The sequence below is a fragment of the Hypomesus transpacificus genome, chromosome 23 (assembly GCF_021917145.1).
Source record: "Hypomesus transpacificus isolate Combined female chromosome 23, fHypTra1, whole genome shotgun sequence".
NCBI classification, from domain to species: domain Eukaryota; kingdom Metazoa; phylum Chordata; class Actinopteri; order Osmeriformes; family Osmeridae; genus Hypomesus; species Hypomesus transpacificus.
Genome location: NC_061082.1, coordinates 17,920,848 through 17,937,234, shown reverse-complemented (window position 1 = coordinate 17,937,234; position 16,387 = coordinate 17,920,848). Strand labels below are relative to the sequence as shown.

Genomic DNA, 16,387 nt, shown 5'->3' with positions numbered 1-16,387 from the left:
CCACGGCGACCTCCCCCGCTGCTCTCCGTTTCACCCCCCAACATCTGCTCCATCAGGCTGGGAGAGAACTGAACCAGCTCCTTCCCTCTCCCTGTTCTCTCCCATCCTGCTCCTACCAAACATCCCCCCGTTCCACTCTTTATTACCTCCTATCTGTCCCTTGGCCATTGCCTCTCCTCTTCGGCCCTCACCCCTTCCTCCCCCCCCCCCCCCCCCCCCCCCCCCCCCCCCCCCCCCCCCCCCACCCAGACTCGGGACAGGAAGGACTTGCTGCTGTTCTTCCATGGGAAACTGGCTGCTTGCACCACAGATCTCCCTCAGGGAGATGGAGGGATGGAGCAAGGGGAGAAGTGAGGGAAAAGGGAGAGGGGAGAGTGAGGGGAGAGAGGGAGGATAGAGTGAGGGAGGAGAGAGAGTGGGAAGAGGAGAGAGGGAGAGAGAGGGAAGAAGAGAGGGGAGAGGGAGGAGAGAGGAGAGAAGGAATGATAAGGAGGGAGGAGTGTTTCTGTTTCATGATTTATTTTGGAATGGCTTCTTTTGGACTTGAACAAACGGGCAAAAGAGACCGAAAAATGTCGATAAAACACGAGAAATTCGTAGATTTTGAGACAAAGATGTGCAGACGGATAAAAGAGCCTCATAGTTGATAAGAACCGTTTATTCCAAAGTATAAATTGATTCCAGACTTAAAAGAAGGAATACATTATCGAAATAAATATTGACCCGTCCCGTGCGTTGAGAAATGCTCTGACAGGAAGTGTTGTTCCCTGCTGTGGAACATCCTGCTGCTGACAGCCCGCTGGAGGCCAGAGCAGGAACCACACGCGGGAACGGCACACAGCTCTGCTGCCCTCTGCTGGAGCACACAGGAACTACAGCGTTACGAGGACTCGTAAAAAGATGACGTGTAGAAGATGCCGTGCCAACAGAACCCAGAGGAGATGAACTCTTTGGAGTATCTGTGCCGAGCACTGGGACTCTGGACCGACGGCCCGCCCATCGGCACAACTCTTCCTCACCATCATCACATTCAGGCTCTATTTGGAAAATAAACCTACTTGTGTGGATCACTTAAATGTGTGCGCCCAAATACGAATATACATTTGTTTTCACTATAGCGACAAACTCAAAATGGCTAGCACACACACACACTTCCTGTCAGCAAAGCCAACACAGTGCAGTCAGTCATAGAATGAATAAGACACTGGGGGCTCCTCCAGAGGTTTGGCAGAGTCGCGTAAGCCACAGACGACAGCACCAACACTAACACAGTCACATGACAGTACATTCAAATCAGAGAGCGGGTGAGTGGTTCAACTGGGACCCGTCGAGGGTCTTAATCTCTTCGGTCCTAATCCCAGTCGGTCTGACGAAGAGAGACGTCTTTAGACCCACTTAAAAAGTACAGTTCAGTAACAGGACTGGCCATGTTAACAGGCCAGCCCAATCCAGTCCCAGTCCAGAGGCCTGTACTACGAAGCCGGTTCGACACACCCCGGGATTCCATTGAGCTAGCTTGCTTCCCTAAACCGATCGACAGCAATCCCTCGTAGCAGTGTCACAACGGTGGTTATCAACTCGTCTCACTCTCGATGCAAGGTTTCCCGATCCAGCTATGAGTGTGTTCACGTCAAAGGTTTTTCCACCATAGGACCCATCGCTAACATGGGCAGGTCTACCAGAGCTGCATATTTTACACAAGACGAGAAAACTAGAATATTATACAAACATTTTTTTTTTTTTTTACTATAATCACAGCTAACAACAGCACAGTGGCTGCAGGAAGAAATTGCAGATTGGGTAAATGCATTATTTAATCGGCTTATCAAGATCATTTCCCCATCACCAAGGCACGACTATAATAGATCTGACTGTAATTACAATTGTGTATTCCATTAAATGAATGTGCTGCTAGGATCTATTATTACGGCGTGTCAAGATCATTTTCCCTTAATTCTTTCAGCTGCTACCCCTGCAGCGTTAAATCGTCTTGGAAGCTAAGGACACATATACAAACATTCAAAACGATAGCATTTTGAATTCAATTCAAATGGGTAAGTATGCCAGGCTTCCTTGCAAATCTGAAAAGGTCAACAAGCACAAGGTTTTAGGGCTTTGATCAGTCAGTTTTTAAGGTGCTATCGGGATGTAAAAGGCTTACGGATTTCGTGAATAGCTCGCAGCTAAGAGGGGAAAGAAAAGGAAGCGACGAAGACGGGGCTACGTACGGCTTCAGAAGCTGCTCAGGATAAAGCCTTCCCCTCAGCCGCCAATCTCCTGCTCACCCGTCATGTTGACCCTCACCAGGGAGGTCTCAAGGGTCGGATCGATGGCTTTGGGCTCGCCTTCCTGAGACACCCTCTCACCATTCGCCGAGACCCTCTGGGAACGATGACCGATTGGTCGGTAGGTGGCGCTTTTCTACGTGTCGATCTGCCCATCTCAAACCCAGAACCCCAAGCGGGCTAAGTGTGCCATTGAAGCTAGCGTGGCGATGATACCCCGGTGAAAAGTGAACCACCGTTGTGACACTGAAAACCCAGGTGTTAGGGGTTAGCCTGAAGTTTGCTAACGCTAAACCCTGCTTTGTAGTACAGGTCTCTGGACGGATGTCTTCTAATTCTGGCCTCCTCCCTTTTCGGAGTCCTATATTATCAAGAAGAATGCATCTGCTTGTCGGGTGTGGTTCGGCGGGTGAGTCGTCCAATCGGGTCTCCGCCTTTCACAATTCATCCTATGGAAAACACAGATCGGTGCATTCGTGAGTCTGACAGGCCAGACAATGCTCTGTGCTGCGCTTTGATTGGGTCAAGCGAGTGGCCACGGCGACGGCTCACCTTGTGGCTGCTCTGGTCGTGTAACCGCGGCGCCAGCCGCTGCAGCCGCTGGTGGAGGATGTCGGCGATGACGCCGGCGTCTCGACTGTTGATGTGCTCCCCTCCCTGGTCGTGCTGTTGACACGGGAGAGGCGAGTTAGACTCACACAAATAAAACAGCCCCAAACCCCTTTCATGAGTGGAGGAGAGGGTGGAAGGGGCTGCTTGTTTCTGGTCAGGGGGCGGTCCCTTACCCTCCTGGTGCCCAGGTGGGGGTAGAAGCGGACGCTGGGGTAGGCGGTGATGCCGGCGCTCTGGCACGTCTGGTAGTGCGCTTGGCAGTCCACCTTCCCTGCTCTTACAGTGCCCTTCACCATCTGACACACACACACACGTACACAGTAAGGCAACAGAACCATGGTTCTCATCCCGGACAGTGTAGGAGCCGGCGGGACTGGCGGCCAACTTACCCGGGCCAGGACCTCAAACTCGGGAGCAAAGTGCTGGCAAGGCCCGCACCAGGGAGCGTAGAAGTCCACCACCCAGTGGTCCTGCCCCCCCAGCACATGGGTCCTAAAGCCCTCCGGACTCAGGTCCACCGACGCCCTGGGGAGAGACCTGACACACACACACACACACATGAACACGAACACAACACCATAATAGTCATGACTCTTGATTTCTGATATCAGACATTGTCTCCCGGAGAACTGCCTCGTTAGAACAGGAAGAGACTTCTTACCCCAGAGCCCACACCTTGAGAGAGTGGGAGTCCCTGTGCCAGCCACTGTAGCCCCTGCACACACACACACACACACACACACACGTGGTCAGTGTTCTCCATGGCTGGGAGAGTGTACTACAGTACCAGGCTGGGCTGGACGTACTGGAAGTGGTCTGGTCTCTGCGCGTGCTGGGGGTACAGGCGGATCTCTGGGTAGGCTCGCACCCCCTGGTTCTGACAGAAAGACTGGTGCTTCTGACAGTCCACCGAGCCGACACGGATCACGCCGCTGAGCATCTACACACACACACACACACACACACACACAGTGAGGGACTAGAAATTATGTGAAGGAGTGGAGGTGGGCCTCAGTGGATTACCCTGGTGGTTAGCGGGCGGTGTGTGTGCGTGTGTCTGTCTGTGAAGATGTACGGGCGTGTGATGATGATCTCACGATGTGTGTGTGCGTGTGTGTGTTCCTACCCGTGCCATCCTCCTCCACTCGGGCAGCAGGGCCTGGCAGGGCCCACACCAGGGGGCGTAGAAGTCCAGCATCCAGGCCTCCCCCTCCGGCCTCCTCCTCACCAGCCTGGAGAAGCTCTCCTGGTCCAGCACCTCCACGCTGGGGTTCACCAGGTCCTGTCACCACACACACACACCGCGGCGGCGTTGGAGGACAGCTGGATGGGTGTGGGTTTGCATCAGGGCGTGTGTGTGTGTGTTTGCATTCGGGTGTGTGTGTGTGTATCAGATGTGTGTGTGTGTGCGTGTTTCCATCAGGATGTGTGCGTGTGTACAGTATATCAGATGTGTGTGTGTTTGCATCTGGGCGTGTTTGCTAATATCGGATGTCTGTGTGTGTGTGTTACCTGTATGAACTCCAGGATGCCATCAGCAGAGTGCTGCCCCTCGTACTCGTGGATGCTGGTCCTGTTGAAGATCACCGTGGTGGGGTAGGACTGGACGTTGTACTGCAACACACACACACGTCACCACACGGGCACGGGACCTGCGAGTGGAGCTGTACCCTGTTACACCCCCCCCCCCCCCCCCCCGGCACGTGTTGGGAATGGTACGGCCCAGCTGTGGTACCTACCCTGCTACACAGCTCCTCGTGAATGGTACAGTCCAAAGTTCCAAACTTCAGCTGACCAACCAGCTGCACCGAGGCCTTCCTCAGCTCAGGGAGGAGTGCTCGGCATGGAGGGCACCACTACACACACACACACGCACACACACGCACACGCACACGCACACACACAGCAGCGTGTCAAAGCCAACCCCGTCTACTGACCCAGTGGAACCTTCGATTAAGACATGTTCGTGGGTACCTAGCGAAAAGTAGCCTCAACTCTCCTAGATCTTTAGCTACGACACTAATGCTGAAGGCTCGCTGATATAGCTGTCGGTCTTACTAGAACGGCGTGGGTATACATCATTGCTAACGTGTGTTGACGTTGTGACTGTGCGTGTGTGAGAAACACGCGTGAGGGACCGAGAGACGGAGGGAGAGCAGGGAAGGGAAATGCAGCTGAACGAATAGGCTGCACGTTTGAACCTAAATAGTGTTAAAACTTTTTTTTTTTTTAACCAAACGCAATATGTGGTGGCCGGTGTTGATTCTGTGGCGCAGCGCCACAAATCAGTCTATGTGTGGGAAACACTGAGTGACCACTCCCTGCTGGATCATGCCTGATCACCGATAACCAGGATCCAGTTCCTAGGGGGTGTGTTTACCTTCTGGGATGGCTGTTAGTTTAACAGACCAGTCAGAGATTAAACACAGCTGGAGAGCATATCATATCTACAAAATGAGGACATTTTACAAGCTCAAACACACACACACCAGTATAAAATCATATGGTGGGAGCTTTTGGGATCTGTACTAGACTTGCAAAAAAAATTTTTTTTAAAAGAGGCATAAACATTTGCTTCCCCTGTAATTGGTTGTTTAGAACAACTATTGAGTGAACAAATGATCTCGAGTCTTGACAAGGGATGAGGGGGTGGGATATAGGGGCTGCTCTAGCCAATCGGCGGCGGGGAACTCACCGGAGCGAAGAAGTCGACCAACCAGGGCTCCTTGACGTCGAGGGGGAAGGTGTCGGGCCTGAGGGTGGTCACATGGGCCCTCACGCTCTCCTTGGCAAACGCCACGATGTTATACAGGACGTCCCTCCCTGGCAGGAAGTGACACGGCACACAGGAAGGATGACTAGCTGAAGACTAGGACGGTTCCCGGGGCGGAGCTACACGACAGCCCCGCTGTAAGAGGGAGCATTTAGAAAACGGAGGAGAGGCTGACCGTGGTGGATCTCAAAGTCGTGGACGCCCAGGCCTTTGAAGACGGCGATGCAGGGCTTCTGGATGTAGAGAGAGCCGCACAGCTCGGCCTCCGACAAGCAGTCCACCCTGCCCACCTGGATACACACACAGGACAGGTTACCAGACAGACCGACTATCGCACAGACAGAGTTGAGCATCAGACAGACAGACATACAGACAGACAGAGACAGGGCTGACCACCAGACAGACAGACGGACAAACAGAGGTGACGGTCAGACAGACAGACATAAAGACAGACAGAGACAGGGCTGACCACCAGACAGACAGACGGACAAACAGAGGTGACGGTCAGACAGACAGACAGACATACAGACAGACAGAGACAGGGCTGACCGCCAGACAGACAGAGAGGTGATGGTCAGACAGACAGACAGACAGACAGAGAGGTGACGGTCAGACAGACAGACAGAGACAGGGCTGACCACCAGACAGACAGACAGACAGACAGACAGACAGACAGACAGACAGACAGACAGGGACTGACAGAGACAGACAGAGAAACCTGTATGTGGTCGTCTCTCAGCAGGGTCTTGAGCTTCTTGTACTCGTGGGACGCCAGGCCCCTCTGGCCGAAGGAGAAGCTCACCAGCCAGCGATGTCGCTCCAGCTTCACCTGCAGCACACAGTCCGTCACCAGGGGCTGCTGGAGAACTACAACAGCCTGCGAAACACCGTCGCCCAGCCTAACCAACACCCAGGTCTATTCTGAAGGGATATGATATGTTAGTATGGGGATACCAGGGGCGTAAAAGAGGCTAGTTTGGTCTGAAGGAGACAGATTGGAGGGAGATTAGGCTGGCTTGACGTCAAGGCTGTCCTCAGCAGGCTGGGTTGAGCCAGCCAGGGTTTTCTGGACCGGGCTTGTGGTTGTGGTTCTGGTCGTGTGTTACCTTGAAGCTGTCTTTGGTCAGAGTTTCCAAGTCGGGCAGGTGCTGAATCACCTCACTGTAGATGTCCCTGGCATCCAGACTCTGAACGAACTACAAACACACACACACACAGACGTGTGAGCATCAAGGCTGGTGGACGGCGGTGTGTGTGTGTGTGCCAGGGGCTGGGCTCACCAGGACGCTGGCCCTGTCCTTCAGGGTGCTGCCAGGGGGGAAGAATGCGGTGGAGCTGCCCGTCACCTCAAAGCTGTCACACAGCTCCGCCTGGGTGGTGCAGTCCATCCAGCCCACGTTCACCAGGCCCTCCTGCAGAGAGCACGCACACAAACACACACACACACAGAGGATTGAGATCCTAAGCTCCTGTGCCTGTGAAGCCTGATAGAAGCCAGCAGGCCTGTGTCTGTCAGTCAGTCTGCCTGTGGGCTTGGACAGGGGGCGAACTGCAGGACAGATGGACAGCCCGACTCACCAGCATCCCCGCCAACTTCTGTCTGGTCTGTGATCCCACGCAATCTGACGAGAGAAAACAGACACCTTGAGCGAAAAGGCACACGCGCTCATCGTTACAATGGGAAAGACACGCGTGCACACGTCACACACACACACACAAACCCTCAGTACCTCCAGTCTCAGCACAGAAGGTGATAAGCCAGCCTATGCCCGACAAAAACGATTGCTCAATCTCCTTGAAGATGTTCCCTGTTGAAAAGCACACAGGATTTGAATCAGTGATGTTCTGTTGCGATGCAGCCTGGGAAAGCCAGTTGGCAGGGTTGGTCCGTGCCCACCGTGGGGTGAAAGTCCTGTTTACCTTGCCAGAGCTCCGTGACCCTGCTCTTCACAAACTGCATGGCAAACTTGGTAAGGCTCTCCTTGGATCTGTCCCCGTGGTACTTTTCGGGGTTCTGCGGAAAACACGAAGATGCAAGTTAAACTGACAGGCAGAGAGAGGTATGTAAAAAGAGACTGATAAAGAGAGAGAGGTAGAGAGAAATGTAGAGAGATGTAGAAAGAGATGTATAGAGAGAGAGAGAGAGATGTATGGAGATATGTAGAGAGACAGAGAGAGACAGAGACAGAGAGAGAGAGAGAGAGAGAGAGAGAGAGAGAGGTACAGGCATCATGAAGGCGGTGTTCACGCCTGTGTAGACAGGGGAGGCCTCACCATGCCGGCTTTAAAGACGTAGAGGCTGGGGTAGCTGCTGACGCCTTTGCTGCGGCACAGCCGGCCATTGTCGCCACAGTTCACCGCGCCGATCCTTATCACGCCGTCCATCTCCTTCGCAAAGTCCCTCCACTGCAAACACAAGGAATCACACTTAACTCGACTACTCCCGACTGCATTCAATTCACTGATGGCAGATCCAAGAGCTTGAGAGATGGCGATAGAGAGAGGGAGGGAGAGAGATAGAGACAGAAAAAGGGAGAGGGAGATAGAGAGAGGGAGATAGAGAGGGAGATAGAGAAAGAGAGAGATACAGAGAGAGAGAGAGTGATACAGAGAGAAAGAGATACAGAGAGAGAAAGAGAGAGATGCAGAGAGAGAGAGAGAGAGAGAGAGAGAACCTGTTTACCGTGGGGGCCAGCTCGTGGCAGTGGGAGCAGCGAGGGAAGTAGAAGTTGACAAACCACAGCTCCCCGGAGTTAACCGCCGCGTCTGTAAACAAGCAGAGAGAGGATTCAGCCGCACACAAGGAAACAGGCTAACCGCGCAAAGGAAACTGCACCCTCAGAGCCAGATCGGATCAGCGACATCTTCGCTACTCACCAAAGTCTCCTCTGTCCAGGGTGATGATCTCCAGGTCGTCGTCATAAATCCCTGGGAGGCACAGACAAAAACACAGCACACAGAGACACCCGGGTCAGTCACGCAGCTGTGAGACAGCTACCCAGCACGAGCACGACAACACAGCCCAAGACGGCGGCATTCCTCCGTACCGAAGTCGTATCTGTAGTAGTTCCAGCTCTCGTAGCGCCCGCCCTGCTGCTCATCCAGTCCTTTCTCGCCGTACTTGTCATACTTCTTCCTCAGGTCCTCGTCCTTCAGCACCTCGTACGCCCGGTTGATCTTCAGGAACTTGTCGTGGGCCGTCTGGTCATTCTGACGAGGGGGGGAGGGGGGGAGAGGGAGGGGGGGGACTTAAATCTAGACCCTGGTGTGGAGAGGTGAATGACGAGGTCGCACGGATACAATGCGATGTCGCCGCTGCTGCAGCTGGGGTTCTAGTGCCATAAAAGAGCACAGCGTGCTGCCAAGTACTCACAGGGTTCTTGTCCGGGTGTGTTGTGAGGGCCAGCTTCTTGAAGGCCTGTCTGATCTCCCTGCTGCTGGCCTCTCTCTGGACCCCCAGGAGCTTGTAGTAATCCTCGTCACAGCTGACAGGAAGTAGCAAGCAGACAAGGAGCAGCAGACACAGCCCAGTCATGCAGGCTGGGGCACAGCTGGCCGAGGTAGGACTCATCGTCACGCTGTTAGAGGGCTCCAGAGATCTTCGGGTGGTGGTGGTGATGAGCTGAGTTTCAGTGCTGGGGTTTTGATTTTCACTCAGACCTCATCCTGGACTGGTACGCAACGTGTCAGTGACTGTATGGATGTTAGAAGTGACACGACAACATCCAGTTTTGTGAGAATCGTGTCTGTCACAACCGTCACTAAGAGTTAAGGAAATTCTGTCCTGTCGCCAACAACGACTGACTCGATTTATACCCTGAAGAGAAGCATAACTAGTTGAGCAGGAATGCAGCTGAAGACCTGACCATGCATAGATAGTAAAATGTTGAGACCCTGGCTAGCTATTAAAGATATCAATATCTAGCCGATAACAGAGAGATACAGATAGATAGCCAGATTGATATATTACAATGTCTTTAGTGGTAGCTGCGTTTCAACTTCATCCACATCAAAATAGCATCATCATCCACTCGAAATTGTAGACTGTGTAGAATAGGGCTCGGGAGACATCTTAACTAGCTTGCAGTGAAGTCATAAAGCAAGAAAGCCGGCATAATGTTAGCATATAAGCTAGCTGGCTATCTACATTCCTGTAGAGAAAATAGAAAGTTCTGGTCGTGCTAGCACGCTACCTTACTAAGATGTCATACCCAGATATATCTAATACGGACAGTTAGCTAACGACTGTCCGTATTGCTGATAACGTCAATGGATCTAATACATTATTTACATTTTTCTTGAAAATGTTAAAAAGCTTATAAGTAACTAACCTTAACAGTGCGACTTAACACTGAAGCCTGTCGCCTTCGCACTCCACCCTGACTGGTTGGCAATGGACTATGTGGTTTCCGATTGGATGGCAATTACGCAGTCTCTTGCCGAGGGTTCATCAAATCTGGCAACCCCAGCCATTGGTTTTTTAAATCTGGCAACCTTGGCCAAGGGTTTTAAAATTAGGCAACCCCGGCCAAGGAGGGATGTTCAAATCTGGCAACCCCGGCCAACTCTCCTAAGCGCGAGTTCTGACCGATTGTTATAGGTCTTAGCTAGCTAGCTCGGTTAACAAGCTTGTTAACGGAGTTACCGGGGGTGTTTGCCCCTTGCTGTTTGTCTCGGCCGGATGACCGCCGTTGGCTAGTCAGCTAGGAAACACAGGTGTAAAATGGAATTTCAAGGTTCGTAGTAATGTTCAAACAATCTACAGATTGTTAAAACAATACCCATTGGTCGTTTACCCTCATCATGTGCCTGCTAGTGAATGATTGCAGTTAGCTAGCTTGCTGGACTAGCTGTTAGCCCAGACCAACCTAATTAGCTAGCACAACTGTAAGAAAGACCGTAGCCTACGTCAATGTTTAGCTACTTAACTAATATCAACTAGCACTACTTCTGTGCTCGATTTACTGTTAGCACTACAAGTAATAATTGTAATGTTATCTAGCTCTAGCTGTCTGTGTGCAACTGTCTGATCTTTTTATGCCAAGTCAATGAGCTAAATGGCTAACTTTCAAATAGCCGCTAGCGGGCTAACTTCTGGTCAGCTGACAGTGGCATTCTCATTTTGGGTCTTATCATTTGGACACAGAACCAATGTCTCTGGGCTCGCCCACGTCTCCAAAGCCCGGAACGGGAGCCCAGTTTCTTCCGGGGTTCTTGATGGGGGACCTGCCCGCTCCGGTAACCCCTCAGCCGCGGACATTTGGTGTCTCCGGTGGTGGCATCATGGACATGAGATCGCCTTTACATTTCGGTAAAGTTACAAACCTCTCGAGCTAACAATCTGTTGCGATGCATCCTAATCAATCTTAGGTAGCTACTTAGTATGTAACTGTGTTCCAATTAGTTTACTTTATTAGCGATGTAAGGTAGCTAACTCGGGTGTCTCAGTTATGGAGATTTAAATGATGTCCGTACTTGTCAGGTGGCTCACCTCCCCAGCCTGTGGTCCCCACACCCAAAGACAAGAGTGGCGCCCCGCCGGTGCGGAGCATCTACGACGACCTGGCGAGCCCAGGTGTCGGCATGTCTCCACTGTCTGCGCACAAGCAGGTAAGCCTTGCCACGAATAGTGGCGACAAACGGTTTAATTAGCCGTTAGCATATCCGTTGCAGAATAATAATTCAAATGTGTCAACATAAAGCGTCACAGTCATAGCTAACTTGATGTGGTTCCTCCCCGTCAGCCCTTCACCTTTCTTCAGACCCCCATGTCTGGCTTTATGGCTGCTACTCCAGGAACAGGTAACTGCTATTTGTTGTTATTATTATGAGTGATTAGTGATGGTGTGTGTGTGCGGTCCATCTATGCTAACCACAGCACCCCCTCCCATCTCCAGGCCCCAGTGTGGCCCAGCAGCTGAAGTCTCCGGCCCAGGTGGACCCGTTCTTCACCCAAGGAGACGCCCTCTCCTCAGACGACACCCTGGACGACACCTGGGTCACGGTGTTCGGGTGAGACCCTGGCAGGGATACCACAACACCACCATCCACAACACCGCCCCTAACAACACCGCCATCCACAACACTGCCCCTAACAACACCGCCATCCACAACACCGCCCTTAACAACACCGCCACCCACAACACCGCCCCTAACAGCACCGCCACCCACAACACTGCCGGCCACACAACACCAATCCTAGGCCACACCATGGCCTCATTAGCTGATTGTTGTTGTTTTTCCAGCTTCCCGCCTGCCTCAGCCTCCTACATCCTCCTGCAGTTTGCTCAGTACGGGAACATCCTCAAACACGTGGTGAGCTAACCCTCCCTTTGCCCTGCCATCCCTTCACCCCCACCATCCCTTCACCCCCACCCCCACCATCCCTTCACCCCCACCCCCACCATCCCTTCACCCCCACCCCCACCGTCCCTTCACCCCCACCCCCACCGTCCCTTCACCCCCACCCCCACCGTCCCTTCACCCCCACCCCCACCATCCCTTCACCCCCACCATCCCTTCACCCACACCCCCACCGTCCCTTCACCCCCACCCCCACCGTCCCTTCACCCCCACCCCCACCGTCCCTTCACCCACACCCCCACCGTCCCTTCACCCCCACCCCCACCGTCCCTTCACCCCCACCCCCACCGTCCCTTCACCCCCACCCCCACCGTCCCTTCACCCCCACCCCCACCATCCCTTCACCCCCACCCCCACCATCCCTTCACCCCCACCCCCACCATCCCTTCACCCCCACCCCCACCGTCCCTTCACCCCCACCCCCACCATCCCTTCACCCCCACCATCCCTTCACCCCCACCATCCCTTCACCCCCACCATCCCTTCACCCACACCATCCTGTCACTCCCCCCCCTCCCAGCACCACCATCCCATTACACAACCCCCATTCACCACCCCACCCTTTAGATTTCTCTGGGTTTTCCTCCTGCCGCCCCCCCCCCCCCCCTCCCCCAGCCTCTTTAACCGTGAGAGTGTGGCTCCTTGTCCAGATGTCCAACACGGGGAACTGGATGCACATCCAGTACCAGTCCAAGCTGCAGGCCAGGAAAGCCCTGAGCAAAGACGGCCGGATCTACGGAGAGGCCATCATGATCGGCGTCAAAGCCTGCATCGACAAGGTGAGCGCGCCGGCCGTCCCATCGTCAGCCCACACGGAAGCATCCAGAACAAGCAGCTCATCGCGTGCGCCCGTGTGTTTCAGAGCGTGATGGAGAGTTCGGACCGAGGCTCCGGTTCCAGCTCCGTGTTCTCGCCCGCGTTGAGAGGCGGAGCCACCCCCGGCCACACCCTCCCGTCCACGCCCGTCTCCACCCCCCGTTCCACCATGAGACCCCTCAGTGCTGCCTACAAGGCCTCCAGCAGCGACTACCAGGTAGCTATGACCTTCGCACCCCTCACCTCCAGTCCCTGACCCCCAGCCCTGTCCCCCAGCCCTGACCCCCCAGCCCTGACCCCCAGCCCTGACCCCCAGCCCTGACCCCCCAGCCCTGACCCCCCAGCCCTGACCTCCAGCCCTGACCCCCAGCCCTGACCCCCAGCCCTGACCCCCAGCCCTGACCCCCAGCCCTGACCCCCCAGCCCTGACCTCCAGTCCTGACCTCCAGTCCCTGACCTCCAGTCCCTGACCCCCAGCCCTGACCTCCAGTCCTGACCTCCAGTCCCTGACCTCCAGTCCTGACCTCCAGTCCCTGACCCCCCAGCCCTGACCCTGTTGTGCTTCCAGGTGGTAGCCGACCGACAGACTCCCCGCAAGGACGACAGCTTCGTCTCCAAAGCCATGGAGTACATGTTTGGCTGGTGATGCCCGCTCACGCCGTTAAAAAAAACAAAAAACAACTGTTGCCTCTACGGCCTCCAACGACGACCCTCCCGTCAGCCGTGATCCCATTGGTCGGAGGAGGGCCGAAGGCGGGGCTTGGGAGGATTCCAGGGGTCGACGCCGCTTCTGTCCGAAGAAGTGAGCAAGAAGCCATCTTTCACTGTGCCAGACGCGCTGTCTGACCAGGCACCCCCCCCTCCCCCCCACCTCCTCTCTCTCCTCTCGTTTTCTATCATGGTGCTACGGGACAAACACACAGCCAATGATCTTTCCAAAGTGCCACTGTTGCTCAGCCAGAGAAACGGGACTTCTCAATGAGTGGTCTGTCTGCTGAAGTGTTCGTCTGTGCGTCGTTGATGCGTTTGTCTGAGTGTCGGTTATGTATTTGTGTGTTTGCCTGCGTGTGACTGAGGCTCTCCAGACGCCCAGCTGTGTAACAGACTGGAGCCTCCCTCTGGTCTTACCCACAAGCCACTACGCAAATCCTGACGCGTCTCCCGGTACAAGGCCCGGGTCTCCAGAGAATCCGGAAGACTTTCCAGAATCATACTCTTTAATTTAAGGATGACGCATATTGCCTTCGGATGCCAACTAAATAGTTGTACAATTTAATGATCACTCATCTATTAGTGTATCAAAACTCCTCGTTTTTTTTTAAATCTCTTGTTTTCACAGTCAGGGAGCTTTGTTGAATAAAATGGTATTTGATCAACATGAGGCTTGTTGTTTCTGCTGTTTAGAGTAGGGCATGTGATGATCACCTTGTCCAGCAGATGGCACCGTTGCTTTGCTGTCAGACCCCCTGACAGTAATCTCTGCAAGGCCATGCACTTTCCCTCCTCCATACACTGTTATTTACCCACCCCCCTCCCACTGTGCATAGTTGCTCCGTCTCCTCCTTTTCTGTAGACGCCTTGGTCATTTCTCTGCCCGATTACAGCCAGACTGCCCTGTTACATCTGCATGGACACTATTAACACATAAATATACATCTGTATGGACACTACTAACACTATACTGGCAACCTGGAATGTTACTGCTTCAACATTACTCAGTCCTCAACCACAGAGTAATGGACTTTGTCCTCTGAGGAAATCTAACAGTAAGTCCACACGATGTGTGGTGGATCCCGGGAGTCCGACCTAGACGGGCACGTTGTTCATTCGCCGAACGCGGGTCTTCAATATACAACGCAGAGCCTTAATGAAAACAGCAAAGAGGGGGGGTAAAAGGACCTCGGGAGTCGCGTTAAGCTTGTTTGTGTGGTTAACATCAAATCATCTTCCCTCCGAGGGAAGTCATGAAAAGATAATTTAGGAAATCAATGTAATGATTCCACAGCAGACTCATGTGAGACGGGGCAGTCTTCTATTCCTTTCGGACCAAATTAGCTGCAGTAGAAGGAGACCCTGGGAGTGGTGCTGTGTTTTCCTCACATTCCTGACTGACACCGTTGCGGAGCATCATCCTCGGTACCCAAACAGTCATCATGGCTTAGCGGATATCTTTAACCTGGCGTGGGAAGTCTCTCCCAAAAGAAGTTACAGTTGCTGTCCTCAGGAACCAGCTTAACAGCAGCATGACAACCACGCACACGCACACACACACACACACACACTGACGTGTCACATATACCCAAGTTCCAACTGGCTGACGACTAGCAGATGAAATATATTGTGTGAGGATTTGAGGGACAGAACTTGTCCAGCTGATGTCCAGCAACGGTGTGCTTGCAACAACTAGGTTTCCGTTTGCAAGTGTTTTGCCCAAGCCACATGCTTTTTCTTTCTTTTATATTTCATTTTGATGTTTTGCTGCTGACCTTTCAGGGAAATGAACAGTAGTGGTATTGATCGAATTCTGAAATGAGAGGCTCTGTGATTGTATCCATGTGGTGTGTTTGAAACTTGTGAAACTTTGCTAAACGCACACATCCCCGGGGCCTAATGCAGTTGGCGCACCTCACATCCAGATGAAGGCCAGAGCAATGTGTGTGCGTGTGTCTGTGTGTATGAAAGTCTGTGTGTGCTAAATTAGAGGAAGGCCATGACTGAATGTGTGCGTGCAGATCCAGGAAGGCCGTGTGTGTGTGTGTGTTTGTGTGCCAAACAACAGAGGAAGGCCACGACAGTGGGGCCAGAGGGAGGCCGATCAGTCAGGCCTGGATCAGGACTAGGCGGGAGCTCCAATGAAACAATCCTTTATTTAGCACACAATGGAATAAGGTCTACAAAAAAATCAATAATAATATCTCCCAATCACAATCATCAAGGTTTACTTCTCTGCTGAAATTATGCTCATCAATTCCCTCAAGAACATAAGCCTGTGAGAAAGATCAATACTTCTATTGAGCGGCGGTTGGCTTAATGCATTCAGCCTTTGTATGCGTGTGTCCATGTGGCTGTTGGGAGTTTGTGTGTGTGTGTGTGTGTTAGTGACTGTGTGTGTGTGTGTGAGGACTGTTTCTTGAGCCCAGGTATGTGAATCCCGCCGGTCTGTTGAGACTCTCTGGGCCCTCAGCGTCATCTTTTTTTCTCCCCAAAACAAAAGAACAAAAAAGCAGTTGGTCTGAATGTGAGGACCGCTGACGGACGAGCCAGTGGTTAGGAGTGCGAGCATCTCCGTGTCTGGTGACTGCTTGTGCGGAACGTGAAGGAGCTGGGGGACAGGGTGGCGTGCTAGGCAGGAGCGAAAGCAGGCGAGCTGCGCTATTGATTGTGTTGGAGTGAGAGGGGAGAAGCCTCCACAGATGGCGGCGGGCGATAATAAAGGAGCTCTCTTTATTTCTCCTGCCAGAATGAGGGGTCCTTCCTGGAAACCACTGAAAGAGAGGGGGGGTGAGGGGGGGGGGTTGAGGACAAAGGGAAGAGAAGG

General features: G+C 53.2%; 2 protein-coding genes across 2 annotated transcripts; one reads left to right on the top strand and one right to left on the bottom strand.

The window, feature by feature from the left end:
- Positions 1 to 642: 642 nt before the first annotated feature.
- Positions 643 to 10,092, bottom strand: dnajc10 (DnaJ (Hsp40) homolog, subfamily C, member 10). Its single transcript, XM_047046804.1, has 23 exons — positions 10,002 to 10,092; positions 9,044 to 9,363; positions 8,718 to 8,880; positions 8,548 to 8,598; positions 8,354 to 8,436; positions 7,945 to 8,076; positions 7,591 to 7,684; positions 7,401 to 7,478; positions 7,249 to 7,292; positions 6,951 to 7,082; positions 6,777 to 6,866; positions 6,389 to 6,499; positions 5,846 to 5,960; positions 5,593 to 5,720; positions 4,637 to 4,753; positions 4,410 to 4,511; positions 4,024 to 4,179; positions 3,704 to 3,837; positions 3,559 to 3,612; positions 3,287 to 3,434; positions 3,071 to 3,193; positions 2,838 to 2,951; positions 643 to 2,734 (listed from the first exon to the last, which is right to left on the bottom strand). Exons 2-23 carry the CDS (start codon positions 9,239 to 9,241, stop codon positions 2,723 to 2,725), a joined length of 2,379 nt encoding a protein of 792 aa, XP_046902760.1. The 5' UTR covers positions 9,242 to 9,363; positions 10,002 to 10,092; the 3' UTR covers positions 643 to 2,722.
- Positions 10,093 to 10,198: 106 nt separating this feature from the next.
- Positions 10,199 to 14,219, top strand: nup35 (nucleoporin 35). The gene is made up of 9 exons (XM_047046805.1): positions 10,199 to 10,406; positions 10,817 to 10,981; positions 11,153 to 11,280; positions 11,415 to 11,472; positions 11,568 to 11,682; positions 11,916 to 11,985; positions 12,684 to 12,812; positions 12,896 to 13,066; positions 13,418 to 14,219. Exons 1-9 carry the CDS (start codon positions 10,394 to 10,396, stop codon positions 13,493 to 13,495), a joined length of 927 nt encoding a protein of 308 aa, XP_046902761.1. The 5' UTR covers positions 10,199 to 10,393; the 3' UTR covers positions 13,496 to 14,219.
- The last annotated feature ends 2,168 nt before the right edge of the window (positions 14,220 to 16,387 follow it).

Coding starts and splice junctions, on each gene's coding strand:
- dnajc10 (XM_047046804.1), bottom strand. CDS start 9,241: ATGAGTCCTACCTCGGCCAGCTGTGCCCCAGCCTGCATGACTGGGCTG. Junction 8,077..8,353: donor GCCACGAGCTGGCCCCCACG/GTAAACAGGTTC, acceptor TTGTGTTTGCAG/TGGAGGGACTTTGCGAAGGA. Junction 3,194..3,286: donor AGTTTGAGGTCCTGGCCCGG/GTAAGTTGGCCG, acceptor TGTGTGTGTCAG/ATGGTGAAGGGCACTGTAAG.
- nup35 (XM_047046805.1), top strand. Junction 10,982..11,152: donor GAGATCGCCTTTACATTTCG/GTAAAGTTACAA, acceptor CGTACTTGTCAG/GTGGCTCACCTCCCCAGCCT. Junction 11,281..11,414: donor CACTGTCTGCGCACAAGCAG/GTAAGCCTTGCC, acceptor CCTCCCCGTCAG/CCCTTCACCTTTCTTCAGAC.